General features: G+C 42.0%; 1 protein-coding gene across 6 annotated transcripts; it reads right to left on the reverse strand.

The window, feature by feature from the left end:
- Window positions 1-988: 988 nt before the first annotated feature.
- Window positions 989-19,169, reverse strand: LOC118425659 (fructose-bisphosphate aldolase A-like). Of its 6 annotated transcripts, XM_035834644.1 has the most exons (11): window positions 19,017-19,142; window positions 13,898-13,914; window positions 13,645-13,765; window positions 9,883-9,998; window positions 9,618-9,713; window positions 8,462-8,516; window positions 7,902-8,146; window positions 7,126-7,300; window positions 5,949-6,148; window positions 4,231-4,339; window positions 989-2,431 (listed from the first exon to the last, which is right to left on the reverse strand). In XM_035834644.1, exons 3-10 carry the CDS (start codon window positions 13,745-13,747, stop codon window positions 4,247-4,249), a joined length of 1,083 nt encoding a protein of 360 aa, XP_035690537.1. In that variant the 5' UTR covers window positions 13,748-13,765; window positions 13,898-13,914; window positions 19,017-19,142; the 3' UTR covers window positions 989-2,431; window positions 4,231-4,246. The 6 variants fall into 6 exon arrangements, with proteins under 6 accessions (XP_035690537.1, XP_035690534.1, XP_035690536.1 ...); XM_035834641.1 differs by lacking the exon at window positions 13,898-13,914 and having other exon boundaries at window positions 13,645-13,782; window positions 19,017-19,169; XM_035834643.1 differs by lacking the exons at window positions 13,898-13,914; window positions 19,017-19,142 and adding an exon at window positions 16,344-16,490 and having other exon boundaries at window positions 13,645-13,782.
- Between the last annotated feature and the right edge of the window lie 277 nt (window positions 19,170-19,446).

Here is a 19,446-nt window from a genome sequence, read left to right on the forward strand (position 1 = left end):
TCCCTCCCCCCTCTTGTAGGGGCATAACAACTTTTAACAGTTATGGATGAGTGAAAATCCTCTTGGTGCCCATCTTGGCACTTGGGCTACTAGAGTCAAGTATGTTTACAGTGCCCTATGTAGCAGAGACTGTCATTCTCGTGTAGAATTACTACAGCCACAGCCAACGCTGTAGGGCTGATATCAATTAGGATTTCACCATGGTCAATATTGACCAAAGGTCATATATATATATAGAATACAACACGGTGTATTCCGTATCACCCGAGGTATTAGCCCGACCGCGGGTCGGATCGCCTGAAGGCCGGAGGGTGATCCGACCCGTGGGAGGGCCGAGACCGAGGGTGATGCGGAATACACCATGTTGTATTTTTTCTGTCATACCCACCTGAGAAAACCCATGTTTCGATGCGAAATGCACCATTAGTTGAACAAATTTGGTGCCCTCGAACAAAATGTGTTGCAACAGCAATGTTCAACGTCCGAATCAGGTATTCGAATTGCCAACCGTGCCGCAATCGGCCCGCTCGAAACAGTTCGATTTATTCGAATGGAGCCTGTGTGATACGCCTTTCGAACCGGTCTGATACAGAAGTTACGGCCCGGTCCGGAACACCCGTATCGAACGTTTTCGCGTCACAGGTATGACATAAATAAACATACTTGACTGACACTGTTTCTCATGTGTATATTGTACGCCAAACGTGGGAACAATTTTAAAAACACAATTTCTAAGCTCAACACTTATGAGAAGCAGTATGGTAGTAAAGCATGTTTTAACACTTAAACATACTTGACTCTATAGCCCTTGGTATTAACACTGGGCTGCTACAGGGGCTAGTTCACCCGGTGTGTTCATCTCCCATACCAAGTCTTTCTCAGAAGTGCTGTGCATTTAAGAAAGCAGCAGTGCATTATGTACTATATTTTCCATAAGTCTTTGGTAAAGACATACCTGCAGCTGCAGTATATAACCATGTAGACTATGATCAATGAAGGATGTTTTATTTCGTATTCATCCAAGACAATAGCAGCAGCTACAGCTACATCGTACATGTACATTTGTGTGTTCTAGTTAATCTACTCTTCCACCCCGGAGAGAACACTGCAGAGGAAATATGACTCTCCAACATCAAATACAACATTCAAGCAGTTCTTTTCCCTTCTGAAACATGTACATTTTGTGTGCTCTAGTTTATCCACTCTTCAAACTCCGAGAAAACGTTGCAGAGGAAATATGACTCTCCAACATCAAATACAACATTCAAGCAGTTCTTTTCTCTTCTGAAACATGTACATTTTGTGTGCTCTAGTTTATCCACTCTTCCACCCCGAGAGAAAGTTGCAGAGGAAATATGACTCTCCAACATCAAATACAACATTCAAGCAGTTCTTTTACCTTCTGAAACATGTACAGTACACGCATCACCAAGAACGTGTTGCAGTTAAGTCAAGCATCGACAAAGCAGGCAGAGCTGTCTTGCATATATTCCAACACTGTGAAACTCCTTGTTGTCACGTTTTGAGCATATTTATAGACTTCTTACAGTTGTTCATCTTCAAACTATTAACAGCTTCTTCCAATCAACTTGATGTCATATACATTGTACATTCACAAGTCAAAATACTGCTTTTTGTGCCGTTTCTTGTTTCAACGTTCACATTTTAACATTATTGATCAATTTTCCTTTTATCATTTCTCTCAGTATGCAGTTATTCTGAGGGCTTGCAAAATACTGTCAAACATTTTTTCAACAAATACTTCATTTTCTTTAGAAATATACCATTCTTCTGAACTGCATTCTTCAAGAATTAGTCCCTATTTTATAGACACCATCTCTACTTTAAATCTTAGACTATTATTTCAACAGGTTTACATGACATATTCTATACCATAAAGCGTGTGACAAGCAACAACAAATACATGCTTCTGAATCAGACATTGCTTTTATGCCGCGCATTTTACTTTTCAGTCAGGATTTTTCAACTGCCCAGTACAGCTTCTAAAATCTCAAAGTTACCATCACTTTCTTGTTGCAGAAATTGGATCTGATTGCGTGAAAAACGTAGAGACGAATACTTCAGAAATAAGTATAACCCAGTTGTAAATTAACTCAATTCATAATCACAGTAAAGCAAACAACTAAGTTCAGTTAAGAATTCATTCTCTTTTAATAGTTACACTTTCAAACATACATTCCATAATTACGCAAGAGGAGGGAAAGGGGAATTTTAACAATACACCATTCTCTATTACCTTACCCAAACCTTAATTTTATCGTAGCCAAAGTCTATGTGTAGATGTGAAGCAGTTTGCTATGATGTATATGTTCATGCTCTAGTACTTGTGGTCTGCAACAAACAAAGACTCGGATGCAGCTGAGTCGCCTGCGCCAGCCGTGTACTTGGCTTCACAGGCCAACCCGTTCGCCTGCAATAAAACAATAAAGAAATGATTTAGTCCTGATTATGGGTGAGTATACCGGTACAGAAAATTCAGGTCCGGACCTGAACCTGGACCTGATTCAGTATGTGAGAACTTGTGAATGGACGATACTCAAAACAATTGTCCATTTTGCTACAAAGGAATCTGTATTGTGTTGTATTTGACTCCCAAGGCACTGGCGTTTTAAAAACCCTACAAGGCTAACTACCTCTGTACGATTTACTATAGAGTCTACTCTGCTTCTCTCTATTTTCCTCGACCGATAACCCCGAAAACGTGTGAATGCCTGACAATATAATCAGTTCATTTTCCAATCGGTCCAACATCTGGTCCACCGATTTTTTTCAGGTCCGTTTTTTCCGGTCCGGTCCAATGAGAAAAACCAGTTTTGTACCGGTACCCAGCTCTAGTCCTAATAGTAATAGACCCCATTGAACCACACAAACTGCTTTCATCATAGGGGGGATTTTACGTCATCACGATCATACTTAAACAAAGAACGCGATCGAAAAAGTGTTTGCCATACCCGGAAGAAGCAGGTGTTCGATTACAATCTCTGCTCTGATTTACGACGATTTACGAAGTACTAATTAACTTAAGTCACTGAAACATCTCAATTTCAAATATGATTTAACAAACAAGCAAATTTGTATATGTACAGGTCACATCACAGTCATCAACAACAAACTAGAAAATTGGTTTGACTGAAAACATGTATACACATCATACATATTCAACAATGAATATCTAAAATGAAAACATCTCCAAAACTGAAGTAAAGCAAGTTCCATAAGCACAAGCAGCAGCAAAGCAGAACCACGCAAAAAGCAACTGCAAACGTGAAGATACATGTATAAAACACTGCATCAAAGTGCAATAAAGCAGTAAGGCCTGGAAAAAAACGTTGCATTTTTTTGGCTAATTAGCCAACCTAAGCAGAAGCCTGCTGATGTCCCCAGTTGTTGAATGATGAAAACATTGCAAAATCATTTTCAACATGTTCTCTTTTCTCTTTCTTTAGAAAAAGGCTAGTATGAACAGACCTACCAAACTTAGGTCCCCTTTATGTTGGCAAATTGCACAGTACATGTATATGATCATTGTTTGGAGCCCATGCTGTCGATTTTTGTTAAATCTGTCATTTTATGCTGATAAAAATACATTTTAAAAGTTTTTTAGGGGAAGGACGGGGTGACATTTTTCCGTCCCAACAAGGAAATTTCTGTCCCAGGACGTAATGAGGGGTCTCAAAACACTGCATCAAAGTGCAATAAAGCAGTAAGGCCTGGAAAAAAACGTTGCATTTTTTTGGCTAATTAGCCGACCTGAAGAGCCTGCTGCTGTCCCAACAGTTTGTCTGACATCTGAATGATGAAAACATTGCAAAATCATTTTCCAACATGTCCTCTTTTCACTTGCTTTAGGTGGTTTTCTGTCCCAGGACGGAATGACAAGTCTTAGAGACAGCATTGGTTGAATATGATGATGAAAATTTCCGTGTTGTGCATTCTGGTTTAAATTGATTCACCTTGTTGAGCTGTATTTGCTTGACACTGATGTTTCTCAGGACCATAATTAGAAAGAAAGCATCAATTTTCCTAGGCCTTACCCAAGAACAGAAAAATTTAAAAAGCTGCCGTGAAACAGAACTCTGCGCACGTGACAAACCAACAGCCTGCAACAAATAAACAAGGTTAAAGAAAAACAAACAAACTGAACCAAATGTTAGTACGGAAAAACAACAGAAACTTCGCGTGATTGGACGAGAAAGCGACAATCGGTACCAATCGTGGTGTGGGTTTAGTAGGCGTGGTCTTTGATGAAGAGCGATTCTGCCGCTGCGTCTCCAGCAACACCACCGCCGTACTTTCCTGAGGCGGCTTCTCCGGCAGCCTGGTGTAGGGTAACCACACAGAGGGGAGGGGGGAGAGTTTGTCAAGATACTGTCAAGATACTGTCAAGATACTGTCAAGATACTTTAAAAAAAGTTTAATTCTTGATTTGCTAACCAGGGCTCAAAATACTTTTTTCTGCATACCTGCACTGGTACAGGTAACATTGAGAATTACCTGCACCAGACAAATTTTACCTGCACCACTCTGAATTTAGTACGGATCATTCTAAAATTGTTAAGAAACCATTGCTATTTTTCCTTAAAATTTATACTTTATAGGTGGAAACAGTCGATGCAGCTAAAAACAATCCAAATACATCTACGTATAGGACTTTTATGTGTAAAACCCAGTACATGGACCAGTGCAGGTTAAGTGCAGGTGGACACCAGAAATACCTGCACAGCTCTAATTTTGCCTGCGCTGACCTGCATATGCAGGTAGTATTTCGAGCCCTGCTAACTGTAACTTGTTTAAGAGATACTTTCGCAGGCATTATTTAACCACTGAACTTTGATCATTGCAATTGTTTTTGATCACTCAAATTTGAGACAGCATGCTAGGAATTTTTGTTTTCACTGCTAAAGTTAAACAATGTGAACTACTCCCTTATTATTATAATTACCCTCAACTGCTAGAATTATCAACTGTAAATTATGGTATTATATAATTATTTGTGCAAGTTAACAGTTAAAGCAATGGATAGATTTGTAAATGTAAAAAGAAGCAGACTATTTACAAACTATCCAAAAATGAAACTGTTACAAATTCATCCAGTTGCTTAAGAAACCGTTATCTTGCCTATCTAACTACCTAGACGTACTACATACTCAAGAAAAATTGTCATGTCCTGGTTTTGATTCCGCATGCTGTTTTGTAGCATGCCATAAAAATTTTTCGAGACAGGAGTTGGTGGAAGCATACTCACTGAAAGTGTACATATCAAGTTTAGTTTTGAAGTTCAGAGAAGAAGTTATGAAAGAATAAAGATTTAAAAAAAGAGTCTGACACAAAATAACTTGAGAAGCCACAATAAGCTACATACATGAGCTCAATAGTGTGGAAGGAAGAGAAGAAGCAACACTTGGAGCACGGCTCAGGACAGAAATAAAAAGTTTTCATGAAGAACGCTGTTCAATCCTAATCATTATTACCATGCAGCTATTGTAACATCATTATTAATTGGACAATCCACAGCCTTTTGCTCGGCCCTCGACTTCTCAACTTTGCTCTCCTGGGATGACAGTGTACACGGCATTTGATCCAACTGTTTTCTCTAACCAATGTAGAACCCACTGGACCTCTGGGAAGAGCAGGTTTGGCTGACATCCAGTCAAAATAAAGGTACCGTTATGTACTATGTATGAACGTATAAAACTATGGCAACAACCTAAGAACATGGCAATTTGCACCAGTGTGTATGACCCTTGACCTGTCGAAACATCCCAACTTCACCATTGACCCCTCACCTTTGCCCTTCCCAGGAAGGCGGCCTGTCGCAGGGCATGATGAATGTATAAAACGCATATTCCTAAGAATATGGCAATTCCCATCCAAGTGTATGACCCCTGACCTATCAAAGCATCCCAACTTCACCCTTGACCCCTCACCTTTGCCCTCCCCAGGAAGGCGGCCTGTCCGGCCTTGATCTGGTCGCCCTTGCCTGCCCAGGCCTTGAGCGCGGAGGCCTGCAGGGCGCGCCCGTACGAGAACGTCAGCTTCCACGGCTTCTTCCCCTGGAACTGGTTGATGGCGTTCAGGTTGACGGAGGCATCTTCCTCGGACTGTCCGCCAGACAGGAACACGATGCCTGAAAAAATATGTACGGATGGTTAAGGACTGTCCGTTGGACAGGAACACGATGCCTGAAAAAATATGAACAAATGGTTAGGGACTGTCCGCCAGACAGGAACACGATGCCTGAAAAAATATGTACAAATGGTTAGGGACTGCCCGCCGGACAGGAACACGATGCCTGAAAACATGTGCAAATGGTTAGGGACTGTCTATCAGACTGGAACACGATGCCTGAAGAATGTAGAGATTATCAAAAAACTGTCCACAGCAAGATGCCTAAAAGACTACAAAAGAGTGGATTTGGACAGCCGAACAGTTAAAATGACCAACATTTGTGTTGGAAATTACAATTCAACTTTGCTTTACAACTACCAAATAAAATCAACCTTTTCCCCGCTATCTGGACCCATCACCATACTTTGCCAAATAGTTACATTGAACATTTAAGTTTTTTCTGCACCAAATGGCCGGTGCATCAGGTGACACCCATCTCTGTATCTGTAGCCCTCAAGTTAATAGGGTGTGTGTTCAACTACCATACACTTATGCAAAATGCTGAGACCTAAGCATGCAGCATGTACCATTTTTAAGCCTTTGGTTTGACTCAGCAGGGGAACTCTCAACCTATTGAACAAACACTACCGACCCAGCTTGAGGTAACTTTGGGGTGAATACGACCTTTTTGGGTTCCTTACCCGTTTTCAACAAACCCAAGGGGGAAAATGGGGACCTGGGTTGGCATTGTTTCTATGCAGATGGAGGGGGGTGAAAACAAAATTCACACCCAGGTCATAGAAGAGTAAAACGGGGTGAAAAAGGGGTTGACAAATAGGTGTGAAACGATCTCCCGCTGCCCCGGGTACGTGTGTGTAGATCGGCTCCCAAGGTGCTGTCATTCTATAGGCCACTAGGAGTTTGATTTAATTTTGGCAAAAGGCAAACATCAGGCCGAGGCACATGTGGCTAAGCATGCTGCAGGCGTGACCTTACCAGGCACAGCAGCGGGGACGGTGCGTGACAGGGCAGTGACGGTTGCCTCGGCGATCTGCTGCGGGGTGTATCTCTTGGTGCAGGACTGGCCCGGGGTGCACATGTTGGGCTTCAGCAGCGTCCCCTCCAGGTAGATGTTGTGGTCCATCAGGGCCTTGTAGGTGGCAGACAGCACCTGCAGGGGGTGGAGAAACATAGCACAATGCTAGACTCTCATCCAACACAAAGCCTCAAATGTGACTCCTTTGTGCTATTCAATTTTCAACAACCACTATCGCCTTCTTTAGTATCAATACTGATGTGTGAGTGTGTGTGTGTGTGTGTGTGTGTGTGTGTGTGTTTTTGTGAGTACATTTTGTATGAGTGTGTGTGTATGAGTTCTCTCATACGAACTGCAGAGTTTCTGTGTGTCTGTATGTGTGTGTGTGTGTGCGTGCGTGTTTCTGTGTCTGTGTTTGTGCATGTGTTTGTGTGTGTGTGCATGTTTGTGTGTGTGTGTGCATGTTTGTGTGTGTGTGTGTGTGTCCGTGTGTGTGTGTATGTGTGTTTGTGTGCGTGTGTGCACATGTGTGTATGTGTGTGCACATGTGTGTACGTGCACATGTGTGTGTGCATGTGTGCGTGTGACTCCTTGCTGACCTTCTCAGTGACGTACTGGGACCGCTCCAGATCGTGATCTCCATCAGGCAGAATCTCCGGCTCTACAATGGGCACCAGCCCGTTCGCCTGGCAGATGGTAAATAAATAAAAAACAAACAAACAACAAACAAACAAACCTTCTCGGTGACGTACTGAGACCGCTCCAGATCGTGATCTCCATCAGGCAGGATCTCTGGCTCCACAATAGGTACCAGCCCGTTCGCCTGGCAGATCGTGGCGTAGCGAGCGAGCACGTTGGCGTTCTCCAGAATGGCGAGAGGCGAGGGCGTGGTGGGGCCGATCTTCAGGACGCAGCGCCACTTGGCGAAGCGGCAGCCGTCCTTGTAGTACTGGGCGCAGCGCTCGGCAAGACCGTCCAGACCTGGAGTAGGCGGACAGAAAGAAATTTAAATTCCTGTTGTTCATCAGGTTTCTACAGTTACTGTTACAGTACTATTTTGAGGAGAGTAGCTGTCCTGACAGGGTATCATACTGTTTTCGAGTCCTCTTAGAAAAGGGTCAAGTTTTGCTCAGTTATTTTTCAGTCTCAAGAACATATGTGCCTGTATCTTTACACCAAATTACAACTCAACCCATAAGAAAAATAAACTTGTTATGATACAAGTTGACATTACTTTACTGTAATAATTTAAAACAAAGATTGGTCTTTCTTGTCAGGGACAAAACAAAGACTTACCCTGTGTGGTTCCCTCTCCCACAGTGCCAGCCAGGGGGACAACTCCCTTGTCAACCTACAATAACAAAAAAATACATGTACAGCTCCCTGAGTCAATACCTCCCCCCCCCCCCCCCGGAAAATTTTGAAATTGTAACCCTCTGAAATGCTATTTCCTGCATTTTGAGGTGCATATTTTGTAGAATTCAGCCAAGATTTTTTTGTGTCTGTTACAATATGTTTGCCCTGACTGAGGCTGGGAGGAAAAATTTGGGCGTCCGTAGTGCGTCTTGCTTAAAAGTATTGCGTCCGATTTCTTATGTTTGTTAGGACAGTGCGTCTAAATGACGCGTTGATGCATGCCTAGCTAAAAGCCTGGGTCTAAGAGATGAAAACACTGTGGAATCGTTTTACAAGACGTCCTTCTCATTTCTGTTGCAACACCGAAATCGTGTGATACAGTAAATACAAGTCACACCAAAGACAAAATGTAAAAATATTGTAGACCTACATGTTGTAGTCTAGCACAGATATTTGGCTTCTTCTTGCTTCAAAAAATTCTGATGAAACATTTGATGGTGTATACTGTGAAGTAGTATGCATGTTTTACTTTCTAAAATTAATATCTATCAGAAAATAACTCTCATTCCTGGAGGTTAGGACTCCTTTAACTTTCCTTGTCCTTACCTTGATGCCAGGAATGATGCCCTGGTCCTGGAAAATCTTAACGAAGGGCGTTCCATCATCAGCCTTCTGGTACAGGGTCTCGTGGAACAGGATCACACCCGAGATGTAATTTAAGGGTTTAAGATGTAACTTAAGACTTTAAGAGTCCTTTAACTTTCCTTGTCCTTACCTTGATGCCAGGGATGATGCCCTGGTCCTGTAGGATCTTAACGAAGGGTGTTCCATCGTCAGCCTTCTGGTACAGAGTCTCGTGGAACAGGATCGCAACAGAGATGTAATTAAAGACTTTAAGACTTCTTTAACTTTCCTTGTCCTTACCTTGATGCCAGGGATGATGCCCTGGTCCTGGAGAATCTTGACGAAGGGTGTTCCATCGTCAACCTTCTGGTACAGAGTCTCGTGGAACAGGATCACGCCCGAGATGTAATTTAAGACTTTAAGATGTAACTTAAGAGTTTAAGACTCCTTTAACTTTCCTTGGCCTGGCTACCTTGATGCCAGGGATGATGCCCTGGTCCTGTAGGATCTTAACAAATGGCGTTCCATCGTCAGCCTTCTGGTACAGAGTCTCGTGGAACAGGATCACACCCGAGATGTAATTTAAGAGTTTAAGGTGTAACTTAAGAGTTTAAGACTCCTTTAACTTTCCTTGTCCTTACCTTGATGCCAGGGATGATACCCTGGTCCTGGAGAATCTTAACGAAGGGTGTTCCATCGTCAGCCTTCTGGTACAGAGTCTCGTGGAACAGGATCACGCCCGAGATGTAGTTCTGCATGTCAGCGCCTGACGTGAAGAGCAGCTGGCGGTACGTGCGGCGGTTATCCTCCGAGTTCTCCACGTTGATGTTAGCCAGGCGCTTGCCCATGGTTCCTGGGGAAAGAGATTCAAATGTTTGCTTGTTTACTTTTGCTCATCTATCCCTTAGTCTAACTATTTGAACACTGAGGCACTACTGAAGACCTGGCACCAGTTTTCTCCACCCCTCTCCGTTTTCTGTAGTTCTCCTTAGAGTTCTCTCATAGATGTTATCCAGGCGCTTGCCCATGGTTCCTGGGGAGGTAGGTTTTAAATGTGTCCTCATCCAACTTGATTAGATGAACTGTTAATAACTGTAAGTACAGTGGGGGAAACGTGTATTTTAACGTGTACACGATCGGAGACAACCGTGTGCACGCCGCGCACACGATCGTATACACGCCGTGCACACGTTTAGGGCGGAGTCCAGATCAGCGGGGAGTCAGCTCATTATCACTGGGGATATCGATAATGAGGCACCAGTTTACACGGTAGAAAAATAATTAGACGTTTGATTTTACGACCATCCAAGTCACCCCATATCACCGCGCGATGTCCGCTGCGCCTGCCGCGACCGCTGGGACCGCATGTTATATTCTGTATACCCTCCTTGATATACCCGTAACTATCATTTCATTTGCTCATTAAAATGTCAGCAACACCCCACATATTGTTTTTTTAAAGATAGGATTGGTTCATAAACTTCTCGCTTTCAAGCAACAATATTATTGTTACGTAACACCAAGCTTGTATAAAAGCCGGCTCCTTGGTTACACGTCAACGTGGCGCTCCGAGGTCATTGACCCCCGGGAAAAGCACGGCATACCGTCCACCCATCCAGTTGGCAAACATTAGAAATCGAATGCAGAACAAATAGTATCTTATTACAGCGCTCATATATTTTTCCAGCTTTCATCTGAATGCAAAGTTAAATCTTGTGCGTAAATAGACGCCACTTTGTTTGTATATAAGCCCGGGCGTTCTCGTGCGTACACTCTTCTCAACCTCCTTGTATAACCCAAAGAGTACTGAACGGCCTTAAAAAGATTTTCGTATTTTCACAATTTTCCAGAGCATCATTTAATGAAACTTGACCGAAACGCGTATTTGATCAGGTAATTACCAAACTGCTCGCAGCTAACTTCCATAAGTTCCAACTAGGGACGTTAAAAAACCCCGATAGTGCCCCGCCTCCCAAGCGTGTCTTTGTCGGCCCAAGGTCGGTCGGGTTTGATACGATCTATCCGTCTTTATGCCTTTGATAGTAATACGGAATTTTACCGTTAAAGGAATTAATAGTAGTTCTCACTTTTGATATCTGAGCGCCTTTCCTGAACGTTGCAAGTTACTGAGTATGTCGAGAAGTCTGTTTATCTAGTTGCAAATTTAAATTTCTCGTCTGACGAACTAGCTTTCATATATTGTTACAAGTTGAACCAAGTTGAAAAGCCCACGAAGGAACGCTACAAACATCAAAGGCGCACCGCACCGGGCAGTAAACAATTGGGAGCACGACCGGTGGCTAAATTAATACGTACTATTTCCTCTCATGGAAATAACCTCCTTGCTTCTCTTGATTAAAAAAAACTCCTTGGTTGAACAAGATAATTCCTTGAAGTTTGTTATGTTTCCCAGTAACATTGATAGCGTGGTACAAGCGACAACTGATCCGCTGATGAAGTTTATTGAGTCGCCGACACGCGACACATTGTACAACATACTAGTATAACTGCAAGGAGGTTGAATTTGTTTACCTCAGTTATCGTTGTTACTACCCAGTATTCTACATTTTATTTGGTCTGATTACGCCACAAGGCAATCTTGGGGAGGAAATTTCGGCAGCAAGCTGTACATTTGCTTATGGGGAGGAAAGACGACGGAAACATTTACTGTGTAAAGTCAACTATTGAACAATCATCTAATGATTAATTGCCCACCGAAATTATGTCTACTACGCGAAACAGTGGTTTTGAAGAAAATGAAGTCAAATCAGTTTTTTTCCAAAGGAATGGATAAGTTGTCCCCAACCTGAAAGTTAAACTTCGCTTCAGTCCTCCCCAGACAGAACGGAGCCAAGGCTGTCAAAACTGATTGATGGACCCCACCCAAACCCGCGAAACGGCGGTCGGAGAGTCAGATCAAAAGGCGGCGGGAAAACTTGAGTTGTTTGTTTGAAATCTGTTTCAGTGCCAACAACGTCGCGCCCTATTCGAACTTTAATACGCTACGAAACATAAGATTTTATTGCCTTTATCTTTTTCCATGGCTGTGACCAGTTTAAGCTGCATATGTGAAAAACGATTAGGGCACAAGACTAAACGTTGCTATCAATTATTCTCTCACCGCTGGGGATGACCTTTTCTATGGAAATAGTACGATGACTATGATTCACAATTTCATGTTTTTGTATAGAATATCGTAATACATATTTTTGACCGATTATTAACATTTTCCATACATTTCTATGATCACTTTTACACATACAGGTCCGTAGGATAGAAGAGCACGGGGAAAAACGCTGCAAGCCGACTTGTTCTGCGAAAGCGTTTAGCTATTCCAAGTTGGCAAGGAGGTTATACCAACTTGTCAGGACGTTGATATATAAAATAACGTCCTTTGTTATTCGCTATTCCAGTTTCTTTTGGCGGTAGTGGTGGTAGCGCTAACACTACATTTTGATCTTCTCGTTTTGTTTTTACTAACACAATTATCGCCCTGTTGGCCTGTTCATCGTTTTGTTGTTCCTTTCAAGCTTTAACAAAAGCCAATGCAAATCAGCGTGAAGTTTGTTGCCATTTGATGCGTTTTATAATGTCTTGCTTTCCATTTAGAATTATTCAGAAAGGTCCAAACACGATGTAGAACTTTATTTCAAGACCAGTGTTTGTTACATTTTTGTCAGATGGCTTCGTATCATGGTATGTTCACTTTTGAACAAAATGTTGAGGTCTTGATGTTTCTGACTTACTGGAGGCTACTCAGTTGGAGAGGACGCAGTTATCTCCTGGATCGGCACACGCCTTGCGGTACCAGACCTGACAACGTACAAACACGTTGCCGTTCCCGAATAAGGCTATCGTCACATTTATAAACCGGAGCCCTGACGGGCTGTTTATTGAAACAAAAAATTGAAATTTATACGTTTAAATACACGCAAATAATGCCCACAACTATTTTCTTTATGTCATGTGTAGTTTGCTGTCTTTTATTATACACGGTGCCTTAACATGAATAATTCTGAATAATCCCCGCCCTACCGCCGTCCAAAATCCCGCCCACCCCGATCGTATACACGGCGTGCGCGCGATCGTGTGCACGGCGTACGCACCATTGTGCACGCCGAAAACTTTGTTAAATTACACGTTTCCCCCACTGTATTTGTATGTGTTGTATTCATATTTTTACATGTCATATGTCCAGGAAGATCAGCTTAATACAATTTGTAAAGTTTGTATGTCAGATAATGGACTAATGAAGTATCCAAGTATCCAACATTGGTTTGCTTAAAGGATACTAGAATTTTGTTTTCACACCCAGTAAAAAGGACATCAAAGACTTTCAAAGTGTGCTGCCTAACCAGGCCTAGGGTGAACCCACTGGACAGAGCCGCATGGAAGCGCGGTGTGAAGACTACCCGACTGCTGCCTACCCCTGTGTCAGGGAACCCTGCAGTTAAAGACTGAGTATACTCAAATAATGGACATGACTGTTACAGACATACCTGTGCTCTCGTCAGCAGCCAGAATGCCCTTGCCCGGAGACACGATGGCGTTGGCGTTGGCTGCCAGCTCCTTCTTCAGTTCCTCGGTGAAGGTGAAGGACATGGTGGATATTTGTGTTGGTCACTCGATGGGCACACCTGGAATTTGGTGAAAGAAGACGATGTCACACAAATGCTCGTCATATAAATACATTCAAACACGTACTAGCATTACTATAGGCAAGGTGAAGGACATGGTTGATATCTGTGTCGGCTACTCGATCTGAACACCTGGAATTTGGCAAAGAAAACGGTGTCACAGAAATGATATTGTCATATAAATTATAATTATAAATTATTCAAAACTGTACTAGTGACCCTCTTTACGCATAAAGACCACCTGGCCATTGATATACAGTCAAACCCGTACCAGCGATCACCTCTACATGAGGACCACCTGGCCACCGTGACCACATTTTGGTGGTCCCTTATACTAGCTATAGCTAATTTTGCCCATTGGCAAAGGTATTTAGAATCTTGTCTGCGTGTACACACTAGTAGGAGTGGACATTGTCTAATGTAACTGGTTTCTTCAAATCACTTACCGGTAGCCACCAAATACTAGTAAGTGGTCAGTTTAGGCAACTTTATTCATTTACATTTTGTACCAAAACGACATGACTTCCTCTCTGCCACACTGACTTTAGGCACCTATCTTATATTTGTCACCACTGTAGCTAGCAGGGACATAAATTCTGATGTGTGCATATGCACATGCACAGGACACTTGCTGACTCCCCCACATACATGTACAGTGATACTATCGGAATGCCAAACGCCCTGTACCAGACAGACAAATGCATGCACATGTATATTTATTACCTTTGGGACAGTTGAAACACAGCCAACACTGCCCCCCTCCCACCACTAATGTGCAAGCCTCTACCAGGCCTCCTCATGGGGGTATGGATGGTACTCTCCAAGCAGAGGTTAGGCTTCGGCTGTTTTATCGCGCTTTCTATTTTGTATGGTTTCTTGATGTCAGCTGGCTGACATAGAAAGCCCGATGAAAATGACTAAAACAACACCAAAAAACACTGGAGCCTAACCTCTGCTTGGAGAGCATATGGATGGTAGAATTTCACAAAAAATAGGGGGAAAACTAGCCAGGGGAGTCAGTCCATGAAAAAGGAACAATTCACCTTGGCACAGGCAATATCATTACCCTATGGTTGCCAAACTCCCCTGGCAAATTATTCTCCCTAAAAAACAACTAGCGTAGTCTGGCTGGACTAGTAATATGGGTTACGGGCATGCTAAATTTACGCTCAGTCCATGAGCTTCAAGGTCATACTGCAGACTGTGTGACCTACAAAGTATGACAAACCAAGCGACTCAGCTATTACGTGTGTCGCAGGTCAACGACCTTCAGCAAGGTCAACGTTCTAATTCTATTTCTACTTTTATGAGTTGCCATCAGTCAAAAGTTGTAGCACAGCCACACACCAGTACCCCCTAGTAAGTAATAAAGGGAGGTCAACGACCTGTATATTGTACATTGTACATTCAATCATTACCCATGGGTCCATTCTGCCTCGCTGATCATGATATGGGTTCATTGACCTTGAGCGAGTCACTCTGCTACGTAGTACGTTTGTACAACCAACTCTTTCAGCAAGACTTTTTCTTCCAATACTTTACCAGCATTGAATAGATGAAAGTTCAATCTCTTCTTCTGGATAAATCAAATTTAGTTCTTTTTATTTCACTGAAGAAGAACGACGGATGTCGTTTGAAACGTCTGAATTAAATTTGATTTATCCAGAAGAAGAGATTGAACTTTCATCTATTCATTATATTCCTGGATGTATAATCTTCACAAACTTACCAGCATTGTGTGCACAATCGTCAATGGGACATATTTAGAGTTAGTCAACTATTACATGATTTGTTTGTAACAAAAATGTTGAGAATGACAGATAAAAAATAGCGCTGTGCAACCAACCATGGAAAGAAATTTGCCAGCTGCTAACCAAACTGTGGCCCACCTACTCTGTGTAACATAAACTCTGCTGTCTGGGGCTGTAACTGGCCCCTCCCTGCAGAGGAGGCCGGCAGATGTTGGGTGGGCTGCTATTAGCAAGATTTCATCAGGCTGTGGCCCACCATATTTCACACAAAGCTGTCTGGTATGAATTGGCCTGTGTTATTACTTCCAGCAAGGGTTCATTGGTGGGAATGAGCTGGGCCAATTGGACAGGATGTTCTTCAAGTAATTATGGCAGGTCATTTAACTTTCAGCCTGCTTAGGTAGCTGTTTGGTAACGAAGTTTCCAATAAGTCATATTGGCTCTGGAGTTAGGCAGAATGGGTAGGCTACAAAATACTGAAAGCCACATAAAAACACCTAAACCCCTGGTTGGTGTTGGTACAAAATATACTTCCTACCACACATGTAATTCCCTACAATTCAACACTGCATGCTCCCCCATGTACAAACGCATGATGAGATATTTTTACAGGTACACGGCATGTTTTGACAGTTGAACATACTACAGTAAATTGCGACAAAGACACAAACTGTACTGAGAACAGAAGCTTAACAATGCATTAAACAAAAATTCCTTTCCAAGGAATTCTACCCACTCTGCATAACCAAATCAACCTACAGAGACAGTTAGCCCCAAAGCCAGTACAGTAGTATATGTTTAAGATCTCACCTTGCAAGAGCTCTGACAGTGAACTGCACTAACCGACAGGGCAGTAAAGAAGTGTCCTGGTAACTGGTGGACAAAATTTATATGTCTGTACCAACCGGCCTCTGGGCAAGATGGCTGCCGTTCAGGGCTATATATAACGTATGTAAAGTCACTTTGACATTGGGATGACCTTTACTCGTGCACGGCTTAGTGACCTATAAGGCTAAACCATTCAGTTTTAGGGGGTAGACAGGACGAAAATGGTTGTCCCTTCCATTTCTGGAAGAATCCCCCAATTATCAAGATTACTCCTGCATTAGGGTTTCAGGGTTGTTACACGTACTACCAGTAAACAAGGTACTGGTACACTTACAGTTAGTAATCCATGCTCACAACTTTACCTCTGAACTACATGTTAATAATAGGCTAAGAGTCAAGGTAACATTATACATTTGAAGCTGTTCTATTTTGAGGGTTTCTTAATTTCAGTACATTGACAGTCCCAAACCTCTGACCATGGTGACATTTATCAATCATTGAGAATAATAAAACATTGCTAAGTATACTATTAAGAAAATAAATTATTTATGGATTCTGTGTTTATAGAGAGAAAAGGATATAAGAGGAAGGCACATACAAGATTAAGCAAAACTGGAAACTACAAATGCAATGAAGATAAGTTCAAACACAACTATAATTTTGATAAATGAAGTCACTGGCTCACCTTTCAGATGTACTTTAACTTGGAAGATTTATCAAATGTTTTGACAGTGACTTTGCTTCTTTACAACATATTTAAGAACTAACGTTAGCTGTACTACAATAAGTGTGAATATGTCATTTCCTGAAGTCTATGATGCCATATCCTGTGTTCCAAGAAGACACCAAGATATTTACATCACAGAGGAAATACTTCAAATAGCTACACCATAATCTTCAGTGACACTGCAGAAATCTTTGTAACCACAAAAGCTAGTAACTTCAGCATGACTAGGCATTTTCCTCAACACATACTTTACCAAACATCAAAATTAACAGGTACTAGCAACTGACCACATGACTGCTAATAATACATGTCTTAATAACACACCAATTCTGCAATAAGCAAGTCTTTACGCATGACTTTGCTTGCAACTTGTGTTTACTAATTGTTTTCTTTTTGGACATCATGCTTAGATGGAGATGGAGAAACTTAAGAACAGAGAAACCAAAGACAAACAGCCTTAAGAAAGCCTTCACATATAGAGCATTATCAGAATGGAACAAGTTATCACGAGTTGCAAACTGTGAACACATGCAAGATTTTCAGACGGCAGCTGGTGAAACATACGTGAGACTTAGCTACAGACACATGAGAGACTTGATGATTTTGGATATTTGGATATAAGGCACATGAGTTTGTTAAATGATTTTTTTTTATTGACATGTTGTATGTTGCAAACTGTGTGTACATGTGTCCAAGTATTATGTGTATTACTCCTGGAAGACTAGTTGTTACAATGATATGTTAACAACTAAAGGAGTCAATGAACAATAAACAAATAAACAAAATAAACAGATGGACAGTCATCCGAAACCTTTTGATCCGGAAGAGAGATTGCCAACAACCGCGCTACCCTGTTTTAGTCTGAAGTAGCAAGAAAGGAAAACATGCTGAGGCATAGTCATTTCAGCAGCACACTTCAAAGCCAACACCACAGCACTTGTGAAGTGTGTGTTATGGCTGCCTGCACAGATACACATACTAGTTAGACTTCAGTAGAGCACGACAATAAACAAACACTTCCTGAAGGACCGTTATGCACCACTAATTAAGTTGCAAGTAGACAATTGAGATTTCATCCTTGTTTTCCTCCTTACAGGCCCAAAACACTAACGGCTGCTAATGCATTCTTTGCTATCCCACTGCTGTCTATGGAGCTACAGATGTGAATAATTTATATTATCATGAAGAGTCATATAAATCTTTCAGACTTTAGTGCCAATGGCCGTATTTTCTCAAAAATGTCGTAGACAGCGTACATTTGCCAAAATCATTTTGGAAGAAGGGTTTCCGTAATATCCTTTCGAAGTGCCTTTTAAAGACAGGTGTTAGTGCTGGCACGTACCGCACGTCTAACATGTGTTGGCATATATCACACAACACGCCCCCCTCCCCACACGTGCTACGTGCCAACTCGCGTCAGAGCTATGGGGTCGGGCAATGCCCTTCCAAAGTCACGCAAACCGGGAGGTGTAGGGCCTTGTGTGTTCCTTCGCGATTTTGATGTTATACCGCCTTTATAACTACTCAAAACGTTTATAAATCAACCACAGGTGTGAATAACAAAATTTAGCTGTCAGCTTGACATACAGCCATAAATTAAGTGGAGGAAAGGACGCTATGTGTAAAAATAACTGGTGGTAACCTTATAACTTAGTTGAAACAGTTATCTTTTCAAAGCTCAAGGTGAACCGATCAGATATCAAGCCGGGGTTGTTTTGAAAGACCAAAGCTCAAAGGTCAGACTTGACAAGAAAGGCACGTCGCAGCTGTGCACGTAGTCCTGCCGCCGTTTTGTGGAGAAACGTTTTTGGTCATAACTCTTTTTCATGACAATGAATTGTCTTCATAGTTTTTCTGCTTTTTTACTAGTACCTTATGTAAATGGGGACCAAGTTTGAACTGGAAGTGTGAATGATAAATGTACTTACGAAGAAGAGACTTGGGAAGAAGTCGTCACACAACCTCCGAGGTTCGCGCGATGGGGACAGAAGGTCGCACCACTTCAATGACGTCACATTCTCGCCCATTCTCGTCGTACGTGATCACGTGACTAATATTTTATAAGTCAAAAAAGTCAGTTTTATATATGTAATATTGATAAAAACGTCTTTGAATATGACCAAACAATGCTCTTTATTTGCTCATGTGAGGTTATATTGTCCAAATATTCCTTTGAACCCTGTGATATTAAAGTCTCGTTGAAGTCTCGTTTGAGCGACGAATGCCTACTACAAGGACGTCTTCTGATTGGCTCAGAGGGACAACGCCCACAAGTCGGCCATCAAGAAAACATAGACAGCTTATTTTACATTCAGCGCTCTTTTATACATTCAGTTGATTTATAAACACTGTTATTTG

The sequence above is a fragment of the Branchiostoma floridae genome, chromosome 11 (assembly GCF_000003815.2).
Source record: "Branchiostoma floridae strain S238N-H82 chromosome 11, Bfl_VNyyK, whole genome shotgun sequence".
In the NCBI taxonomy this organism is placed as follows: Eukaryota; Metazoa; Chordata; class Leptocardii; order Amphioxiformes; family Branchiostomatidae; genus Branchiostoma; species Branchiostoma floridae.

Excerpts from the sequence above, each read along its gene's own strand:
- LOC118425659 (XM_035834645.1), bottom strand. The coding sequence starts at position 13,747 with ATGTCCTTCACCTTCACCGAGGAACTGAAGAAGGAGCTGGCAGCCAAC. Across the intron at positions 9,714-9,882 it reads TGCAGAACTACATCTCGGGC|GTGATCCTGTTCCACGAGAC; the intron begins GTGATCCTGTTC and ends TACATCTCGGGT. Across the intron at positions 6,149-7,125 it reads CGTCCCCGCTGCTGTGCCTG|GCATCGTGTTCCTGTCTGGC; the intron begins GTAAGGTCACGC and ends ATATTTTTTCAG.